General features: G+C 35.2%; 1 protein-coding gene across 3 annotated transcripts in view; it reads right to left on the bottom strand.

Annotated features, from left to right (window-relative positions):
• Positions 1 to 13,354, bottom strand: part of LOC115212815 (telomerase-binding protein EST1A-like) — a 97,252-nt gene extending 83,898 nt beyond the window's left edge. For 2 of the 3 annotated variants that reach the window (XM_036504162.1, XM_036504163.1), the window contains exons 1-2: positions 13,204 to 13,354; positions 4,333 to 6,202 (exon numbers count right to left, since the gene is read on the bottom strand). In XM_036504162.1, the coding sequence (XP_036360055.1) occupies positions 4,333 to 6,202; positions 13,204 to 13,327 (1,994 nt within the window). In that variant the 5' untranslated portion in view covers positions 13,328 to 13,354. The remainder of the gene's footprint in view (positions 1 to 4,332; positions 6,203 to 13,203) is intronic. The other variant, XM_029781548.2, reaches the window with a different exon arrangement.
• Between the last annotated feature and the right edge of the window lie 6,523 nt (positions 13,355 to 19,877).

The raw sequence follows: 19,877 nt of genomic DNA, 5'->3' as shown, positions 1-19,877 counted from the left end.
TATCTATACTTTTATTTGTATGTGTGTATGTGTATATATGTGTGTGTGTGTGTGTGTTCTGTATTACCTTTTTCTATGCTAGTATGCATTAGACAAATACATACAACAGGGCCACTGTTTTACAGTCAGATACCATTCTTACTACTAACCCTTACCTAACTTTCAAGCAAGGGAGTTCTCGTTCCACTCAACTTCAGAAGTGCAGAGCTACTAGCCAATTCATTGATAAAAATTACGTCAACATTATTCACAGCTCAGCGACTTTTCTTGCAATTTCAATAGCAGAATGTAAGAATTCATACAGACACACACACACACACATATATACAGTAATGCTGAAATGTATTCAAACTTAAACTCCAAATTCTTCATCCAGGGCAAAGCCCACAGTACCAAGAGTGGCCATAAGAGAAATCCAAATTAAGCTGATATGGCAGTAGTAATGCAGATAAACATAGTTAGGCTTTATTTATTTATACACACACACACATATATATATATTTTTTTTTTATGCGCCCTTTTCAAGCCTAGCCAGGCTCATGGGCCCAGTTTCTGTGGCGTATGTGTTCCCCCCAGCTGGACAGGACGCCAGTCCATCGCAGCGTTACTCAAGAAACAGAAAGAGAGAGTGAGAGAAAGTTGGGGTGAAAGAGTACAACAGGGGTCACCACCACCCCCTGCCGGAGGTTCATGGTGCTTTTAGATGTTTTCGCTCAATAAATACACACAACGCTCGGTCTGGGAATCAAAACCGTGATCCTCCAACAACAAGTCCACTGACCTAACCACTGGGCCATTGCGCCCCCACGTATATATTATATATATATTATGCATATAATCATGTGATCATGTGACCGACCAGGCTATCTGGTGTTGTCATATATCGCTGATCACAATGCATTTTGCATTGTTTTAGCCTTCAAATAATGCTACTCTGTTGGCTTGGTGAGCAGGCCAACATTCCCCCCGATCGAAAGGGGGACTGGAGCAATGTGAAATGAAGATGTTGCTCAATCAGGGATCTGAACCCATGACCCAGGCATCATGAGTGCAACAGCCTAACCACTAAACCATGCACCTTCAAATGTGTGTGTGTGTGTGTGTATTGGCATTAGGAAGGGCATCCGGCAGTAGAAACCATGCCAAATCAGACTGGAACCTGGTGCAGTTCTCCAGGTCACTGGTTCCAGTCAAACTGTCTAAGCTATGCCAGCATGGGAAGTAGACGTAAATGATGATGAAAATACATATATATATATATTTACATGGAGCACAAAAAATACATATATCAAGCCTATGTTCATCTGTATTACTTCCTCCATATGAGCTTGATTTGGATTTCCCTTATGTTCATTCTTGATGCTATGGACCCTGCTCTGAATGAGGTATTTGGAGTTTAAGTACAAAATCATTTGAGCACAATCATGTATTTTCTATATTGAACATATCTAGCTCTCACCTATTCTTCACACAGACGCACACACACACACAACAGGCTTAGTACAGTCTCCAACAATCAAATCCACTCAAATGGAATGGGTTGATCCAGAACTATAGCAGAAGACACCTACTCAAAGTGCTGCATTGTAGGACTGAACTGAAAATCATGTGGTTTAAAAAGTGAACTTCTTAATCACACAATACTATAATATTCTGCACTCATTTTCTTAGCATGGGTGGAATGTATGATCAAAAACTTAGACAAAAATGAATTTTTTTTTATATAGTAGACAATTGTATGTAAATGTGATCCAATGAAGAGTAACTGTAACTAGCAAGACAGTCAATTGTCTAGTACTTCACATGTATCTTATGTTATTATGATAGCTTATATTTCCATTAAGTTCAGTGAATTGAGTTAAATACTACAAGGCTAATGACTAGCTTTGGAAACATGATTATAGTAGGTAATGCAATATATTTAACTGTTTCATCTCTGCAATTATAACACTAATCTCCATTCATACATATCAATATTTATATTTCCAAACTGGATCATGTTAATCTTCAGAGATAGGAAATTTTTAAAACTATACATAACAACAACAATAAAAAAAAAAATCACATGGATTTTAGAACCAATCTGACAAAATGTCTTTGAAATACCCTCCTTATATTTTTTTAGAATTTAATCACTCTTTTTTGACAACTTTACACCAACAGTTGTTCTAAATAGAATTTTTATATATTTGGTCAATGCCATGAAACCAATGATGCTAGTAAGATTATGTTGTCTGTCTGTCTCATCATAACTTTGAGTTCACATACTGTATGACAATTAAGCTGATTTAATTATCTGTGTGCTATGTTCATCATAATCATTTAATGTCCCTTTTTCTATACTGGATGGAATGGGTTAGATGGTTCGACTGGAACAGATAAGCCAGAGGACTGCACCGAGTCTAATATCTGTTTTGGCATAATTTCTACAGCTGGATACCCTTCCTGACACAATTGTAGCACCAGCATTAGTGGCGTCACCAAGTACTCATGAGGCAAGCTCCTTCAACTCAGTGGGGTATAGTAGTGAAGGAAGTAAAAGTATGAAAGAAGGACTGGGACAGATGTCTTACTGAAGAAGTGAGTACATGGCTTCCTTAGTTACAGAGAGAGAGAGACAGACAGTAGGGCCTCCCCTCATGGTACAAGGTGAATATGAGAGGGACCCAAGTCCAGCAGCCCCAATATCACTAGTTTGGCAGTTAATGTGATCTTGCTCAGCTGTGGCATAACTGGTTCCATGACCTCTTGTCTTGACATTGACTAAATATATAAAAATCCTATTTAGAACAATAATTTGTGTAAAGTTGACAAAAATGTGTTGTGTCTTTAAACTAGTCTTAGTGAAAAATAATGCAGAATTGCTGGATATCAAGATTAACAACATTCTCACTATATTTTGGAGTTGTATTTGTCTAGCATGTGACTGAAGTAATTCCATTGCAGAAGAGCCATTTTAACCATCAAAAAACCCATACACTGTAAAATTCACTTTAATTTACGAGATGTCAAATTTTTCATCACACAATTGCTACCTGTTTACAGAAATTTCAAAAAATAAATGGAAATTGAATTTTACACTTTTGAAAAAATTTTCAAATTACTATAATGGCTCTGCCACAGTTATTGCTAAAATTTTATTAATATCTAATTAGTACTAAATACTGCTTTTAGCTCATAGAGAACTTGAAAACAGGCTTTGTTTTCAATACTATTGTTTTTCGGGGGGGTTTTTTAAGTATCACTGGTATGTTGGACTTTGTAATATTTAATTACATCTTGAGTCTGAATCTTGCCAAGGTCGATTTTTGTCTTTCATCCTCTCAGGGTCAATAAAATATCATCAGAAATACTGAAGCAGGTGGTGGTAACTATCTTAATTGCTCTCTACTTTTTTATGTATTACCACCTATCACCTCCTCCTCCATGACCCACTCCTATTTTCCTTATATTCCCCCAAACTGAGACTTACCATTGCCCTATCCACTATCAATGTTCACCATTCGCTGCTTTCCCTTCTATCTCAATCTCTACCATCTGTCAGTCTTCTTTCACACTCTCACAAACCTACATCCACACCCAGTCATCCTTGATCATCTACCTTCTTGTTCCTCAAGGGTATGCCCTGGTACCTTCTCTTCACCATTCTTCTTCTCTTTCCATGTACCTCCTCTGAAGCAAGACACTAGCTCCTGTCCGTCTTTCATACTTTAGCCTCTCAATATCCAGCACAAAGCCAATTCAATACTGCATTCCTACTGCCAAAGGGTCTTGTTTTGTGAGTTACTTAGTGACCTCACTAGTACTGGTGCCATGAAATAAAAGCACCCAGTACACTGTAAAGTAGTTGGTATTAGGAAGGGTGAAGAAACCAAGCCAAAGTAGACATTGGAAGCCAACACAGCTTTCAGGCTTCCGACTCATTCCAGCATGGAATACAGATATTAAATGACGAAGATAATGAATCTAATGAAGAGTGCTGAGTGAAAAAGGGACAAGTACTAACAGTGAGAAGTCTAAATGGAAGAGAAAGACACAAGGAGGGAAGTCAGGTCTAAGGATGTTTGGTCTTGCAGACAAAATAACAAAGAAGTAAGAAGAGTAGTGATGTGCTGTAAAGCAGATCTGTTCAACTTATACCATCATAGGAAAAAATTGGATATTATAGCGAAAATGAAATACAAAGTATGTTACGTAAAAAAAAACAATAAACAATTATCTGTGTGTGTGCGTGTATGTATGTGTATATATATATATATATAAACAGATAGATATAGATAGATGATAGAGAAAAATAGGCATAACAATATAATTGAAGTAACTTATACTTACTTTTGGTAGCAGGAATCCTGGTTAAATATATCATCTGAAGAAAGTCCAATTTCCTTAGGTAGTGTGTGGAAACGTGAAAGATAGGGGTCTGAATGGGGACTTGATGGACTACCACGGTAAGTGGTACCATCAGGATTATTAGAATCTGAATAGAAGACAGGTAAGTTTCGAGGATAAGCATCTATAGAGTCAGAATGCTCATAGGTATCGTAAAATTTTAATATAGAATTCTTAATAATAATGGGCTTTTTAGGATTTTTGGGGTCAAAGAGTTTCTTTTTTGCCTCGCCACCTTGTTCCCTCGGCCGAGACTGCATGTTCCTTGGCGGCAAGGAAGGCTGCAATGTGTCAGATTGAGGACCAAAGTGGCTCTGATGATCTGGCACAGTTGATACATTATGTGGTAAGTGTATTATACCACCACCTCGAGGAGCAGAACTTTTCTCAGAGTTCTTGTTCTCTCCTGACTTACCGTTAGCAGCTTGGTTGACTTCAACTTGACGGTCACTTTTACCAAATGTTACCTTGATACCCAGTTTTCTTAAGTCATTCTCTTGTTCATTGTTTTTACTAGACTCATATGTGGTCTTCTTCCTTCTACCACGACCTTTGCCCTTTCGAGAACCTTCTCCAGAACGTTCGGGATCATATTCTTTGGATGGGTTACTTTGAATACTAGAGTCTCTACTTTCAGTTTTCGAGTGCCTGGAGCTTCTACGCCGATCTCGTTTACGGCTACGCACATGTGAAAGCTGATCACTGTAATTACTACCTGAACTCTCAGTTCGTACACGACGATTTTCCACTATACCACATCTGGGCTGCTTCCCTAAGTAATCCATGTTCTGCATATCTTCAGTCATTTGCTGAATTTTCTGAGTTCCTTCTCGTAGTTCTTCATGCACTGACTTGGACATTTGATGCTCAACATCCTCATCCCAGTCAAAAGTCTGACCTCCATTGACATCTTCCATGCTAGCATCACTAGCAGCACTAAATTCACTGCTGATACTGCCAGTACGTTGCCGTCGATATTGAGAAGTATAACATTTCGTTTTCGTATAAGAGCGCCGTTTTGATTGTCGTTGGCTCTGGCTACTTACAGAATCACAGTCATCGTCTCTTGAATAATCAATACTCTTCCGCATTCCTTCAAATTTATAGCGACACATTCTGCCACCAGGACTGATTGGAGCTTCAGCTTCACTTTCTCTCGAATAATCAAGGGACCCTCGATGTTTTGGTGATCGATAAAACTCTTCTTCTCTGTAATGGCCATCTGCCTTATCGTGAAACTGTAAGTTTAATAACTGGCTGTTATTTCTACGTGACTGACCACCACTGCCACCGCCACCTCCAACCTCTAATTGATCATTTAAAACAGTTACAACCATTTTGTTTAAATCATGTTTAATATCTACTTTTCGATTAGAGCCAGAACTAGAGAGTATTTCTTTCTGTTCAACATCAGCTTTAGTGTCACTCTTACTGCTTTGCTCAATCAACTTTGCACGGGGAATATACCTAGGAATCTCAGGTTTTTTATAGGTTAATGTTGATGTTTTCCTTGGATCTTGAGAGGCAAGTTGACTAGGTTTTCTGGGTAAGGAGTTTGAGCCATGTACATAAAACGTGTTTAAAGTACCAGCAATGCTGTCAATCTCCTTCTCCATGCTGCTATCTTTACTGTCTCGATAACTCTCATCATCAGATGTGAAACCATCAGTTCCAGATGTAGACTTCTTGAACCTTTCTTCTCCTTTATATTCTGTACGACGACTCAGACGAGTTATTCCTGGCTGATATACTTCTCTTGTAGGTCGCTTTGTTCTTGGTTTACCAAAGTATTCTTTTAATTTTCCTTTATTTTCTGAAAAATAAACAAAAATATATATAAGTATGAAATTCAGCAAGAGGAGTTAAAGAATAATGATCAGAAGTTTTTTAAAAATGCACTAAAGTGCACTACAAGAAGTATACAGGTATACTGTAGATTTAAAAAATATAACTTATGGGTTTTAAAAAAATCTACACTAAAATTTGAACATCTTGAAAACAGCTTTCTGTATTCTGTTTTCTAAATTTTTTTATTTTGAAATCGTTTTCTTAAAATTTCCATGCAAAATAATTGTCTATTTGACCTCCAGTTTGTTGCAAAGTCAAAAAGATCAAGAACAACTGCTATAGAAAATAGCCAACAAATGATATCAAATCAAGAGAACCTTCTTCAGAACCAGGACATTCTTCAGGTTTGAGAAGTTGTTCATCCTTTGTAAAGCTCGGTTAAATCACCAAGTGGATTACTGTTGCTATGCACACTAATATACTATGCTGCATTCAAAAGAAGGCCATTTGACAAACTGATCAGAAAAGACTCACTCACCAATACTCTATAAACTCTGATTCATTGATAAGTCTCCTCTCTGTACCTATTCTATTGCTACTACAAAACTTCTGCTCATATGGACTATCTACCCATATGTCATACCTCCCATTGCATAATACTAACCCCTTTTTTCAATCATTCCATGTTACACTATCAGCCTATTATGCACTTTAGGGGAGTTGATATCTAGAAAGAGATAAATTATAACAAGTTCATTGTCTTCTGGTTTACATTAGCCATGTAGCATTGACACAACACTAATTTTTATTTAAACGGCAAACATTTTTGTAATAATATGGGATGCATGGCTGCAGAGTTGCAGTATTGGTGCTGCATATCAAAATATTGCTCTCATTTTAATTTACAAACGTGTTTGATAAGTTACATTAAAGTTTGAATGCTGTGAACTAGCTTTGAATATAAAATGTTTCTACTCAAAGCATCAAAAATTTGGCTCAGTTGTGAGAAATTGATTGTTGTTGACTAATTTAGCTACTTCATCCATGTATAAGTAAAAAATTTAAGGATTTGCCAACTTCTTCATTTGAGAAGAACGGTTAATAATGTTGATATTAGTAAATATATTCTAGAATTAGCAAACAGGTTGCTGCTTCAGTTTCAACCATTTCCTCTTGCTGGTTATGTTCTTTCAAAAATCATGTCTGTCATACAATTCTATGATGAAACTTTATAAATTCAATTCAAAAACAAAACAATCATTCGTGTAGATATATCAATGTAGTTAAGATGTTCACTTTGCAACTGTGGTTCCTGGTTCAAAACCAATGCATCTTTATATCTTTGAGTTGACCAATGCCTTGTGAGTGGAATTTAGTAGATGGGAACTTAGTGGAAGCCCAACAATATGTGTGTGTGTGCATGTTTTGTGCACGCTGGGTCTGATGTCCTCTACAGTGCAGAGAACTGAATCATGCTCAAACAAGACCTGAACAAGCTCAAGGTGTTCCAAATGTAGTGTCTTCCTCAGATCTTCTACACAACTGAATCTCAAACAACATCTGAGAACAATGGCAGCAACAGTTGACCATTGAAGACCAAGTCTGGCAGCACAGGCTACAGTGGTTTGGCCATTTCTGCAAGATGAGCACTGGAAGACTACCACATCAACTTTTGTGGCAGAAGTAACTCACCCACTGGAGAGTCCAGCGCAGAGCACCAAAGAAGACATGGGCAAAACAAATTCAGGAAGACCTGAAGTCACAGTGCCTTGACCTCAAGCACACCAAGGTCAGTGCCATGGATTGGAATAACACCATCCAAGTGTGGAATGACACCCATAGCAATGCATTGGTTGAGCGGACAGCCACCCCATCTGGTAGCCAGCTAGGGATTGAAGAAGATGTATATTTATATAACTTGGAAGCAGGGAGGGTCCAGTGGTTAAGAGTTTGGTTTGCAATCATGGGGCCTTGGGTTTGATCTTGTCTTAGTACCTTGGGTATGCGTCTATTACTATAGTTTTAAGTCAACTGAAGTCTTGCAAGTGAAATTGAGTAGATGGAATCTATATCAAAGCTTGTTGGATGGTCCAGACATACTGTGATATTACATAAATGCACAAGTCAGTGGAATATTCAGCCACTTGCATTGTAATTCAATGAGTAAGCAGATCAGTTGATTGAACAACTGTAAAACTCATTGTTGAAATTGATGACAGATCCATTTATAATTGCTTTGTAGAAACTGAGTCATGTGCCAAGTTGCATCTCTTTATCAAAAGATAACCATTCAATAAACAGATCAAGAAATAAGTACTGGGGTTGATATGGTTAGCTAAAATACTTAGAGGTGATGTCCCAGCATGGCTGCAGTCCAATGAATAAAGCTAATAAAAGAATAGAAACTTTGTATCTCTTGATTCTTTGTCACAGATGAAATAATATATTCCAGTATGAAATCTAATTCATATTTTGTCATTCTACTTCTAACTTATACATCACTTAGTATATTTATACACTTATCTACAAAAAATGTACCATCTATTCACGTTATAATGCTCACAGTAGTAATCTCTCTTGAGTACATAAGCTACACTTTCTTCTTTTTTTAGGTACTTACATTGATCCTCTCGTATAACTAGTTAAAATAAGGTACCTTTCTCAATATAGTCTATTGACTCGAGGCAGTATGAAAAGCTAAGTCACCATAACCTTAATTCACGCCCGTACACTATCGAGCATCTCATCTCATCAGTTATATAATCTAGAGCACTTTACACTGCATCCTATGTTGGTAGTTGTGAAACTTAGAGATCAGCATCTGTAGCCATGACTATTCAATGTATGTTGAGTGCCTTAGCAGTAATCTTGATGCAGTTAGGGGTTTTAATACAGAGATAAATTGGGTTACTTTCTAAGCAACTCAAATTTCTTACAATATCTCATTGCAGAAAAAGGGCAGCTATAACTGTAACAAACATACTTGAGTAGTTATTATCCTTGAAGAAGGGGATATTGAAAGAGAACGGTTAAAAAGACGAAATGCTGTGATGACGAGCGAAATTTTTAAAAGATTACGTTTTACTTTGTTTAAATGAAAAAAAAGTTTCAATTTGATGAACAGAAGGGGTCGCTATCCCCTCCTCCTCTTCCAAGAAAGATGTGTATATGGTGGTGGGGGGATGCAGCGCTTACCCATCGCATAATGTCTATACAATTCCCATAAAACCTAGTATGTAGGATGTATGGTGTAATGGAGGGAAGTTTATAAAAAAGACTGACAATAAAACAAAGCTGAGTGGTGCTGTAATCGTCAATAGGGAGTATGAAGCCTCCCCTTAAACAACAAAAAATCGATCCCAGCTGGCAATAGACGCTACTATATTACTCATCTATACCAGTGGGAAAACAAAATTTACTGAAATACATCAATTATCTGAACTGAAGAGAAGAATGAAACCTAAAGTAATTTGTTGTTGTTTAGCCTAGTCGGTCCTGATCGAATAATAGGTCTATAAACAAAGGTATCCCAAATCCGTTTTTCCCTACATAAAGTTCACCCGGGAGTACATTATCCAAAGTGTTCTTTTCTAAAACAGTGGGATGATGTGATCTAAGAGATTTAGCTGTTATTTTCAGCAGTTTGAGATACTACATAGCTCGAGTGATTGACACTATCGGTGTAAGTTTTCCATTATTGATTGCCCTGTCCTATAAATGGAATAACAGGAATGGCAGATTGGGGGTTCCATACAGAATAATAGGAACGGGAGAATCCATACATACATTCAATAGTTTTAATAATCCTCCTTGCAGACTCTCGCATTCATATATCCCGTTCATAAACAGACTTTAACATTACCATGATATCCTAAACAAAGAAACTACATTTCCTATTTTCTTGCCGTTACATGCAGAATATGTACTGAAAATCAAAAATAATTAATATTTTCCAAAACAAAACCAAACCAAAAACATTCTAACGAAATTAATATGAAACATTAGTCATCACCCATTAACATCGGTTTTTTGGGAGGGTGCATTTAAAAATAGCTGCCAGAATTAATCATAACTTTCAAACTGCAACTTAGAACCTCTCTTTCTCTCCTCGTCTCTCTCTCTTCAAATGATGGTAAAGTACGTTAATACCAACAACAGTTATGTAGTCTTCTAAAAAGTATTATGCCAGTCGTAGTAAGCACGTAGGGCAAAAATCCATACTATTCAATTTTACCTCTTATCTTCTCCATGATATAAAACTAGTTTTTTTCTTTCTTTCTTTCTTTTGTAAATTATTTCTCTGAAAATAAATAGCCATGTTAAAACAACAACCAAGGTTCCACATGTGTAAACTGTTCCATCTTGAATCAGCTGTTGGAAACAGAAAGGTATTGGTGTATATATATATATATATATATTTATTGGAAATTAGAATTTCAATATAACATAGCTAGTATATAATATAATAACTCCAGCGAAAAACAAACCAAGTTCTAAAAGAAACAAAAACAAAAAGGTGTTGGGTTAATTAGTAATATTCTCTTCTTCCACCACAACAACACAAAATAAATAACAAAAACAGTAACTGCTCCAAGAAATGTTCTAGCAACTGTCTTTAATAATAGATTGCTGGGGGGGGGGTAGTTTTGTTTTTTTGTTGTTGTTGTTTTTTTTCTTTGTGTTCTGCCAAGAACCAGACAGTGTAATATTCCAAACACTCTCTCTACTACTAACTTGTATTTTCGATATCAAAACTATTACTTAACATCGTCGAGCGTGTGTACTTTTAAACAAGAAAAATAAACCGAATTCCCACTACTTTGATTTCAAAGAGTTTAGGGAGAAATTGAAATCTGAGAGGTAGAAACGATGGTACTAGTGATGACATGAAAACAACTTCTATGAGATTCCAACTTTAGTTATTGCCAAAGTCTGCGAGTAAAACTATACAAATACATGAAAAAAAAAACATGTAAGGCAAAATGCCAACACAAGCGAGAAGATACTGGTTTCTTCATCTCTTTTACATTCTATCTACCAATCTATAACTATCATGTACATTCAATGATTTTGATTCATTGTTCTGTAAAGGTTATAAACACGAATAACATTAAAATACATTTAAATGTGAGTGTGTGTTCGATTCATGCACTGAACACATCGACCAAGTATCTGTTTCTATCAGCATTGTCCGAGAATACCGCTTGCAGTTTGTTTTAATACTTTCGTTGTTTTCTCGCCTCGGTAAACTGTCATGGTGAAACATCTTTATAAAATGAGTCATTTATATACTTCATGAGGTTTCACTTTCTCCTAGAAAAAAAAAACGTAATAAAATCATGGAAGAATAATAAACTTTGTGTCTGTCCCCTTTAATTGAACAAGTGGGGAGGGGCATCTTAAGAAAGTAATAAGTAAACTGTGGCGTCTATGCCTTCGTTTGAAGATAACAGAACGACCTTTCCTTATACAAATAAAAGAACTGTTCCTATAACCATTGGCGAAATGGGAGCAGTTAGGGGGAGAAAAAACAGTTATAGTTTAGCCCCAAGTCAACCTTGATTGAGAGACCTATGGTCAAAAGCATTCCGGCGATGACTGCCTTTTTCAATTTCTTTTATGATTAGGTACATTATCCAATGTGACATTCCTTTATTAAAGACTGGAGGGTATGATTTACGGTAATTTGGCTGCTATTTTTTACCAATTCGAACGACCACATATAGGAAAGAAAACGGTTAAGAAAATCATAGCGAGATGAGAATATTTCAAAACTATTCTAGTCTCTGGCAACAGTCTCTCTCTCAGCTTCCAGACTCAAGTGTGGAATTAGATTTAAAAACTATAATTAGATACATATTTTGCAGATGAAGGTTTCTATTCTCACGTATTTCTGTGTATGCAGACTAAAATGTTCGTCAGAAAATGAAGATGTAACTGGAATGGATATCACGAAGACGGATGGTATCCCGCAGGTAGATGGGACGAAAATAATTGACTTTAAAGAAACATTTACACATAAGAAATATTTACACATAAACTTCGACAAAGCCCATTTCAAAATATCGGGTCCCAGTATCCAAAAGACACAACCAAAATATATAGAACCAACATAAAAGAAGCAAAAAAGGGTGTAAATATTGTGATTGTTTTTAATAAAGGATTGGAAAAAAACAAAACACCCCAAGCAATACAATCATTCGTCTAATATCTTTATGGTTTATAACAGAACAGTTCCACATCGTTGCTTTATATGGTTTGTTTATAAGGTTTCATTATTTACCATTCTTTATTGATAAGGGTCATGTTGCTATCTTTACGAGTCGAAACCTAAAGAAAAACACGTTGAGGAGAAAACTTCATTTTCGGTTGGAGATAACGAAGCAAAAAGGTAGACCGTAAGTTAGAAGATTGCCAAATTGTAATATGTGGATAGTGGCGTTTAGTGAAGAAGAGCCAGAACTAAGAAACATTAGACACTAGAATAAGTAAAAACAAGAAAGTGAAAAAAAAAAAAAATCTTCCAAACCTACAAGTTGCGTAAAGAAGCTGCGCAGGAAGAGAAGAAAAATGGTTAAGTTTACAATTGCTGGTTATAAAGACGGGGATTAGTTTGTTACTTGGTTTGCGTTGCAAACTGATCCCTCATTTCTCACACAACAAACTAAGACTTTGTAGATCTAATATATATATATAAATAGCAAAAACCCAACAACAGATGATTAAGAATAAAGGTTTTCGATTTTTGCCTTTGAAAGTGTCCACTCTCTACAGAAACAGATATAAAAGTTTAGGTATTAGAAACGTGTTGTTTAATGAAATAAACTATAATTTCTGATTTCGATTTTGTTTGTTTTCATATCAAAAAGCAAAAAAAAAAAGAAAACAACGCGCAGCAGACAGAAAAAAAACAAACAAAAACTGGATTTTTTTGAAAAAAAAATAAAAAAGCATTGATGAATTTTAAAAATCACACAGGTAAAATCCTAGTGTCGAGATGAAGTTAACAAAGGGGGAAAAACATACCTTTACGAGTCTTTTCAACAGATTTATCCAAATTTGTATCCTTTTGTGCCGTAGAATCGCCAGCAGATTTCATGTAAAGTCCTCTAACTTTCTCTTGCTGCTGCGCCATTGCTGCTACCTCCATACATTAAAGAGTTACACTAAACTTTTAGCAGATGCCAAAAAAAAACAAAAACAACAAAAAAATGTTTTGCTCTTCTTCATAATACATTCCAATTTACTTAAAGCTAGGAAAATAAAATAAAATTAACATAGTAGCTTGATTAATTAGCAATCAATCATTATTATTATTATTTTTTCTTTCGTTGTTCCTAAATAACAAATCTTCTTGCTCTTACACTCATATAAAAGATAATTCTTTTGTAGTTGACAAAAATTTACTTTCTCCTATCCTAGCTTTCTCTCTCCTACCTCGTTTTTGTTTGTTTCTTTTCGTTCTTAGTTTTGTTGTTTTTTTCTTTTGTTTCCCATGTTGAACATCAAATAAGGAAAAAAAAATCTATTATTTTCCACTGATTTATTATAATTAAATATCACAGATCAGTTGGTGCACTTGCATTAGTCTGCAAGAAATTACATTCCCAGTGCAAATAACCTACATTTATATGATCTTGCTATATATTTATTGGTTGTCTAGAGATCCAGTATTCTTTTTTATCTAAAAAAAAAAATTTTAGTAAAATATATAATGAATAAAAAAATCGATCTTTTTTTTTATAAACATTGATTTTAGAGTGACACTGAATATTGACATGCAATAGGAAACTAACATGAAGAGAATCAACTGATAACTTGACATTCTGACACTAAAACAGATATGAGGGTTCTTCATCATCATCATCATCATCATCATTGTCATCATCACCTTCTTGAACACCTGCATCTTTTTTGTATTTTTTTCTTTTCAGGCTCTTTCTGTTAATATTTTGAGCCTTCATGGGAATAAATAATCACTAATACTTTTAAGTAACTAATTAACTCTTTAGCTTTTAATCCAGCCATATCCAGCAAAAATATTCACCCTGACTGACCAGATCCAGACTCTCACACCTATCCTGCAATGCCATATTAAAAATAAGAAATCACATCATAGAAACCTTGAAGCTACAAGATAACATGCAATTAATTCAAAACAAAGTGACACTATAAGCATTACATTTGTCAGAGTAATTTAAATGCTTAATGGCTAACATAGTGCTAGTGCATGCATATACAGCTGAGTGCTCACATATACGTGAATACTGTCCAAATCTCCGACCAATCACATACAGCTAGCTGGCATTCAATTGGCGTATCAAGTTTCGGGCATTTTGATTGGGTTTTGGATACAAAATTCACAAAAAAGTCACTTCTATTGATTTTTTTAATGGTTTTGCAGGGTGACTGGGGAAATGTAAAGATGTGCATGACCACCCTTGGACGGTTTTGAATGACCATAGAAAGTGCAAGCTCTCTAACTGAAAAGTTGTGGATTTGTATAAAGGAAACACACGCAAACATTTTGCCATTTATATATAGAGAGATGTTCTTTAAGACAGAAGCAACTGGCTGAAGGTGATGCATTTTTTTCTCTTCTTCATCAAGACACTTAATTCTGCATCAATAGACCCAAACTTTTTTTGCACCACAAGCCAGGAGACCACATGCATAACAGAAGAAGCACAATAAAGTGCATAATATATTATTTAATTATCACATATATAATACCTATGTAATGCAAAAAGACCCTGCAGATTATGATAGTCAATAAAATAGAAATAAAATTTTAAATTTGATTCTTTCTGTGCAGCCTGGTTCTGGTCCATGACATAGTAGTTGGGGACCCCTGTTCTACATTATTAATTAGGAAGCATTGATGCAGGCATGGCCGAGTGATTAATAAGTTTTCTTTGCAATTACAAGATCCTGGGTTTGATCCCACTCCTTGTGACCTTCAGCTGTAGCTGCTAGTCCACCCAACTCTTGCAAGTGAAACTGAAGAGGGTTGATTGTATCTTATCATACCCTGATTCAGCCTGAGAATTATATTAAGGGTATATGAGTCCCTAGGCGGCGAGCTGGCAGAAACGTTAGCACGCTGGGTGAAATGCTTAGCAGTATTTCATCTGCCGCTATGTTCTGAGTTCAAATTCCGCCGAGGTCAACTTTGCCTTTCATCCTTTCGGGATCGATTAAATAAGTACCAGTTATGCACTGGGGTCGATGTAATCGACTTAATCCGTTTGTCTGTCCTTGTTTGTCCTCTCTGTGCTTAGCTCTTTGTGGGTAGTAAAGAAATAGGTATACGAGTCCCTAGAATACTCAGCCACTTTAAATGTTCATTTCTGTTATTTGAATATGGGAGTACTCATCTTTGAAGCCAACCATTTAAAAAAAATTAGATTGGTCTCAAGGAAAGGTTTCTGATCATGGTTTTTGTCAGCTCCCAAAGACTGGTGATATTGATGCTATTAATGTATTCTTTGTTACCCCCTCTAAAAGGCTGATGGAAGAGAATTTTGGCAGATCAGGGATCTTTTCGGTTTGAATGGCAGTTTTTTCTAGCAGTGTGATATGAAATTGTCACCCATAATTATGACCCTAGAATCGATCTATTGCATTTCAATCTCTTTTAGGGTTAGGGTTAGGGGTGGGGGAAGGGTATATTTTTTTTTCTTCACAAATGTAAATAAACCCAATATGTTTCTTAAATGAGGGACATATTCATACGGCACAGAATGCTTTTTAACTCAATTGACGTCACTGATTGGTTGAAATTGCGGAAATTGAAGAAAAAAAACAACAAATATCTTACAAACCATAGAATTTTCTCAATAAAGCCAAGAGAAAAAGATGTTTTATAAACACATTCTACCAGTATACGAAGTTTAAAATTTTTTAGTTACCTAGAAATTATGTTAAAAACTGCCGTTCAAACCGAAAAGATCCCAGGTTTGTAATAATTCTGGTATACAATTACAGTGTTACTAATTTCAGTTTTGTTTAGGGGAGCATTGCCTCTATTGCTTAACTTCATTATGAAGAAAGTCAATGAGAGTGTTCAAAAAGAGTTTGTGTGTCTCTATGAACATCAATGAAATAAAACTTGCCATGTAAAAGTTTTTGACATGACATAAAACAAGAAATAAATCCAAATTCAGTAAAAAAAAAAGAAAAATTGTCTTGGAAATGATTGTAATCCAGACACAACCAGTAATAGTGCGAAGAAATAAATCTGTTCAAGCTGGCAACTAATAATAATAATAATAATTCCTATTATAGGCATAAGGCCTTAAATTTTGGGAAAGGAGGGAGCTAGTTGATTATATCAACCCTAGTGCTCAACTGGTAGTTATTTTATTGACCCTGAAAGAATGAAAAACAAAGTCAGTCTTGGTAGAATTTGAACTCAAAATGTAAAACCATATGAAAAAATCACAAAGCATTCTGTCTCTTGTGCTTACTTGCTACTTTAATAGTGATAATGATAATAATAACAACAACAACAACAACAACAACAATAATAATAATAATCATCTTATATATATAAAAGAGTGTGTGTGCATATGTTCTTTATGCTTTCCAAAACCGAGTTGTTGTTTTTGACGTATAGGGTATCAAAAGATTCAGTAAGCTTTTGGCTACCAACTAAACTGTATTTTCATTCAATTATTTGCTTTACAAAAAATTTCTCCAAGTTACCTATCGTAAATGACATCTTTTACCACCACCATCACAACGACAACGTCACATTTTGTATGTGTTCACATGTTCGTTACATACGTTTGGCTGATGACTGATAAGTATATGTGCGTGACGGTGTGTGTATCTGTCAGTATACATACATTTTTGTGACAACTGACACACACACACACATCTAAAGACAGAGACAGAGATAGGCTTCAGGTGTGCGTTAATGTCCGTGTGTGTGTATGTGTTTCTTAATTTATGTATGTAACTTCCCCCCACCCAACAGTGAAATGTGCCAATATTGAAAGTTACTTGCAACCTGGACTTCAAACAAACAACAACATTCACTTTCAAGTACTACCAGCATAAAGATTTGGCTGATTTTACACCACTTACAATACTCACAAATATATCTGAAAAAAAATATTCTGGTTATTATAACAAATTTGGAAACTTGGCAAAGTAGAAAGCCTCAGCAGCTCTTTCATTATAATTACAGAAATGTTATTCCACTCCTTCTAACCAGTTTCACGATAATGTCTTTTTAACAGTCCTTGTATTCTTCATCACAATGTCGCACAACCTTTTTACTACATTAGTCAGTATTTATTCTACAGCCTATAATGTTACACAGTTCAGAAACATCTTCCTTTTTATACACTTGGTTCAGTGTTCATTTCAAAATTGTCAGATAAATTAATTTTGTATGAAAAATTGAATTATGCCTTCTGAATTATCTTGGACTTTCACTTTCTTCACCTTGACATTCATTCAGTTATGAATTTTATAGCATTTAGTACATGTTCCAAATAAATGTTGATTTTCTGTACTTTCTTACATGGTGATGCATACTAACTTTTGCTAAATTGGTGACTTTCCACCTTTTCACAGCATAACTATGCTACAGAAAGTATGTTTTGCACCTGTGTTGACTACATTTCTTTTTTGTTTGAACTTCGTGTGTGTACGTTTTACTGTTTTCAATATTATCAATTCTGTAAGTGTGTGTGTGTGTGTGTGTGTGAACACATACAAAATGTGACGTCGTTGTTGTGATGGTGGTAGTAAAAGATGTCATTTACGATAGGTAACTTGGAGAAAAATGATAATCTTAAATTTTTGTAAATCAAATAATTGAATGAAAATATAGTTTAGTGTGTGTACGTCTATAGTAAACTATAGTAAAGAACATTTTATGCCATGTTAATGATCCCACATTACTTAATGATGTAGCCATCCTTGTGTTTGGTGATCTCATTGAAAATCATATTCTCATTCTCGTTCAAGATAACAACATTAAACATGTTTCACAGACTCATCCCTCTTATGATCCAGCTCTCTCCCATCACATAGTCTATGGAATACTTTAAAGTTCTGTAATGTGTGCCCTCCTCTTGTACAGCAGTAATCTGCACAGAACCTAATGCTAGATATCCACAACTTCCATCAAAAGAGATCCACAAAAAAATCTTCCAATGAAAATTTCTCAACCATATCTTCATCAATAATACAAAGACAATCAGTACTATTATAAAAAAAAAGTAAGGCTCTTGACTATGAACAACACAACTAGAGCTTTCAAAACCATTTCACAATCTCACATATAGGTCATTGCCATATTTGAAAGCCAAAGGCTAGGCTTTAACCATGATCAGTTGCTGGCCCTTTACAAAAACTCGACTGTAGCCCCAATTTAGAGCATTCTTCATGCATCTAGGAAGGTCCTACTGCTGCTACACATAAACATTCTAGTGTGTATTCTTCCTCTAAAAGCTGTTCAGCCAGCTGGCAACACACTACAACCAAAGACAGTTTTTTCTTGACTCTGCCTCAACAATGGCTATATTTCTCCATCTAATACACATAGACCCTTTTACAGTCCTCAATGAATTTCAGACTCTAGATCCAACTCTAAATACTTTACACAAACATTTCTTTCTCAGTAAATACCATTCTATAGTTGTTAAAACAGGATCTTGTCAATCTAGGAGGGATAATAAAAAACAAGTCATAACTACTGCTGCTTCCTCTCAATAATTAGTAGAAAATTAGTATGCTTTCATATATATATGTAATAAAAGAAGGAAAATGCACACAGCTTACATAGTTTCAATATATTTTAAATGAAAGAGTATTGTGGTTGTTGACCAGTTTTGCTTTCACTAATCAGGACATTGAAATTATTGTAATTTTGCTTTTTCTTAAGAATATTTTAGTCTATGTTCTTGTATGAAAGTTTGTGCATGAATCAACAAGTAGAAAAATCTAAGGGGAGGTAATTAGTGATAGTTATTACTTCGGACAGGGGAGGTAATTGCTCACTTTTGGGGTGGGATAAATAAACATACAAAATCCCATAAGCTAAAGTAGTGAGATGAAATATGTACAGTGATGTATATATGATCATGAATTAAAATATATACTGAGCCCAAAGTTGGTAATGGATTCATATTTAGGCATGTTCTGTATTTTTTAATAAATAAATTTTCTTTATTTAAACATTCATGTACAGAAATTGTTCTTTTGCACTGGTAGATGTGGAAAACTGAAATTTGGTTGGAGATTCCCTGTACATCTCTCTATGTGTTCATACCTTAGGAACTGGATCTGTTCCTTATGTAGTGTGGTTCTCCATCTAAGTGATATACTTGTCTATCCTATATAGTTGTGTCCACAACCTGAACATGTTATAACATAAATTAAATTCTCAGATGCACAAATGAAGTTGGTTTTAATTGTAAACTCCTTTCCTGACAGAAAAAGAAATAGATTATATCACAAACTTTAAATGTAAACCTAGCCTTTTTTATAGCTTACCTAAAATACACAAGAGCAAGATAATTAATGAAGCCTGCAAATGATCACCAAACAAATACATAAATATCCTAGCACCAGATGATTTAAAGTTAACTCTTATTATAGCTGGCTCAGGCTGTGAAACCCACTGCCTAAGCAACTTTCTAGACATCCTATTGAAACCCTTGCTGAAATACATGAAAAGTTTC

The sequence above is a fragment of the Octopus sinensis genome, linkage group LG6, assembly GCF_006345805.1.
Source record: "Octopus sinensis linkage group LG6, ASM634580v1, whole genome shotgun sequence".
Taxonomy (NCBI): domain Eukaryota; kingdom Metazoa; phylum Mollusca; class Cephalopoda; order Octopoda; family Octopodidae; genus Octopus; species Octopus sinensis.
Note: the sequence above shows the minus strand (reverse complement) of the source record. Positions and strands in the feature narration are given on the sequence as shown.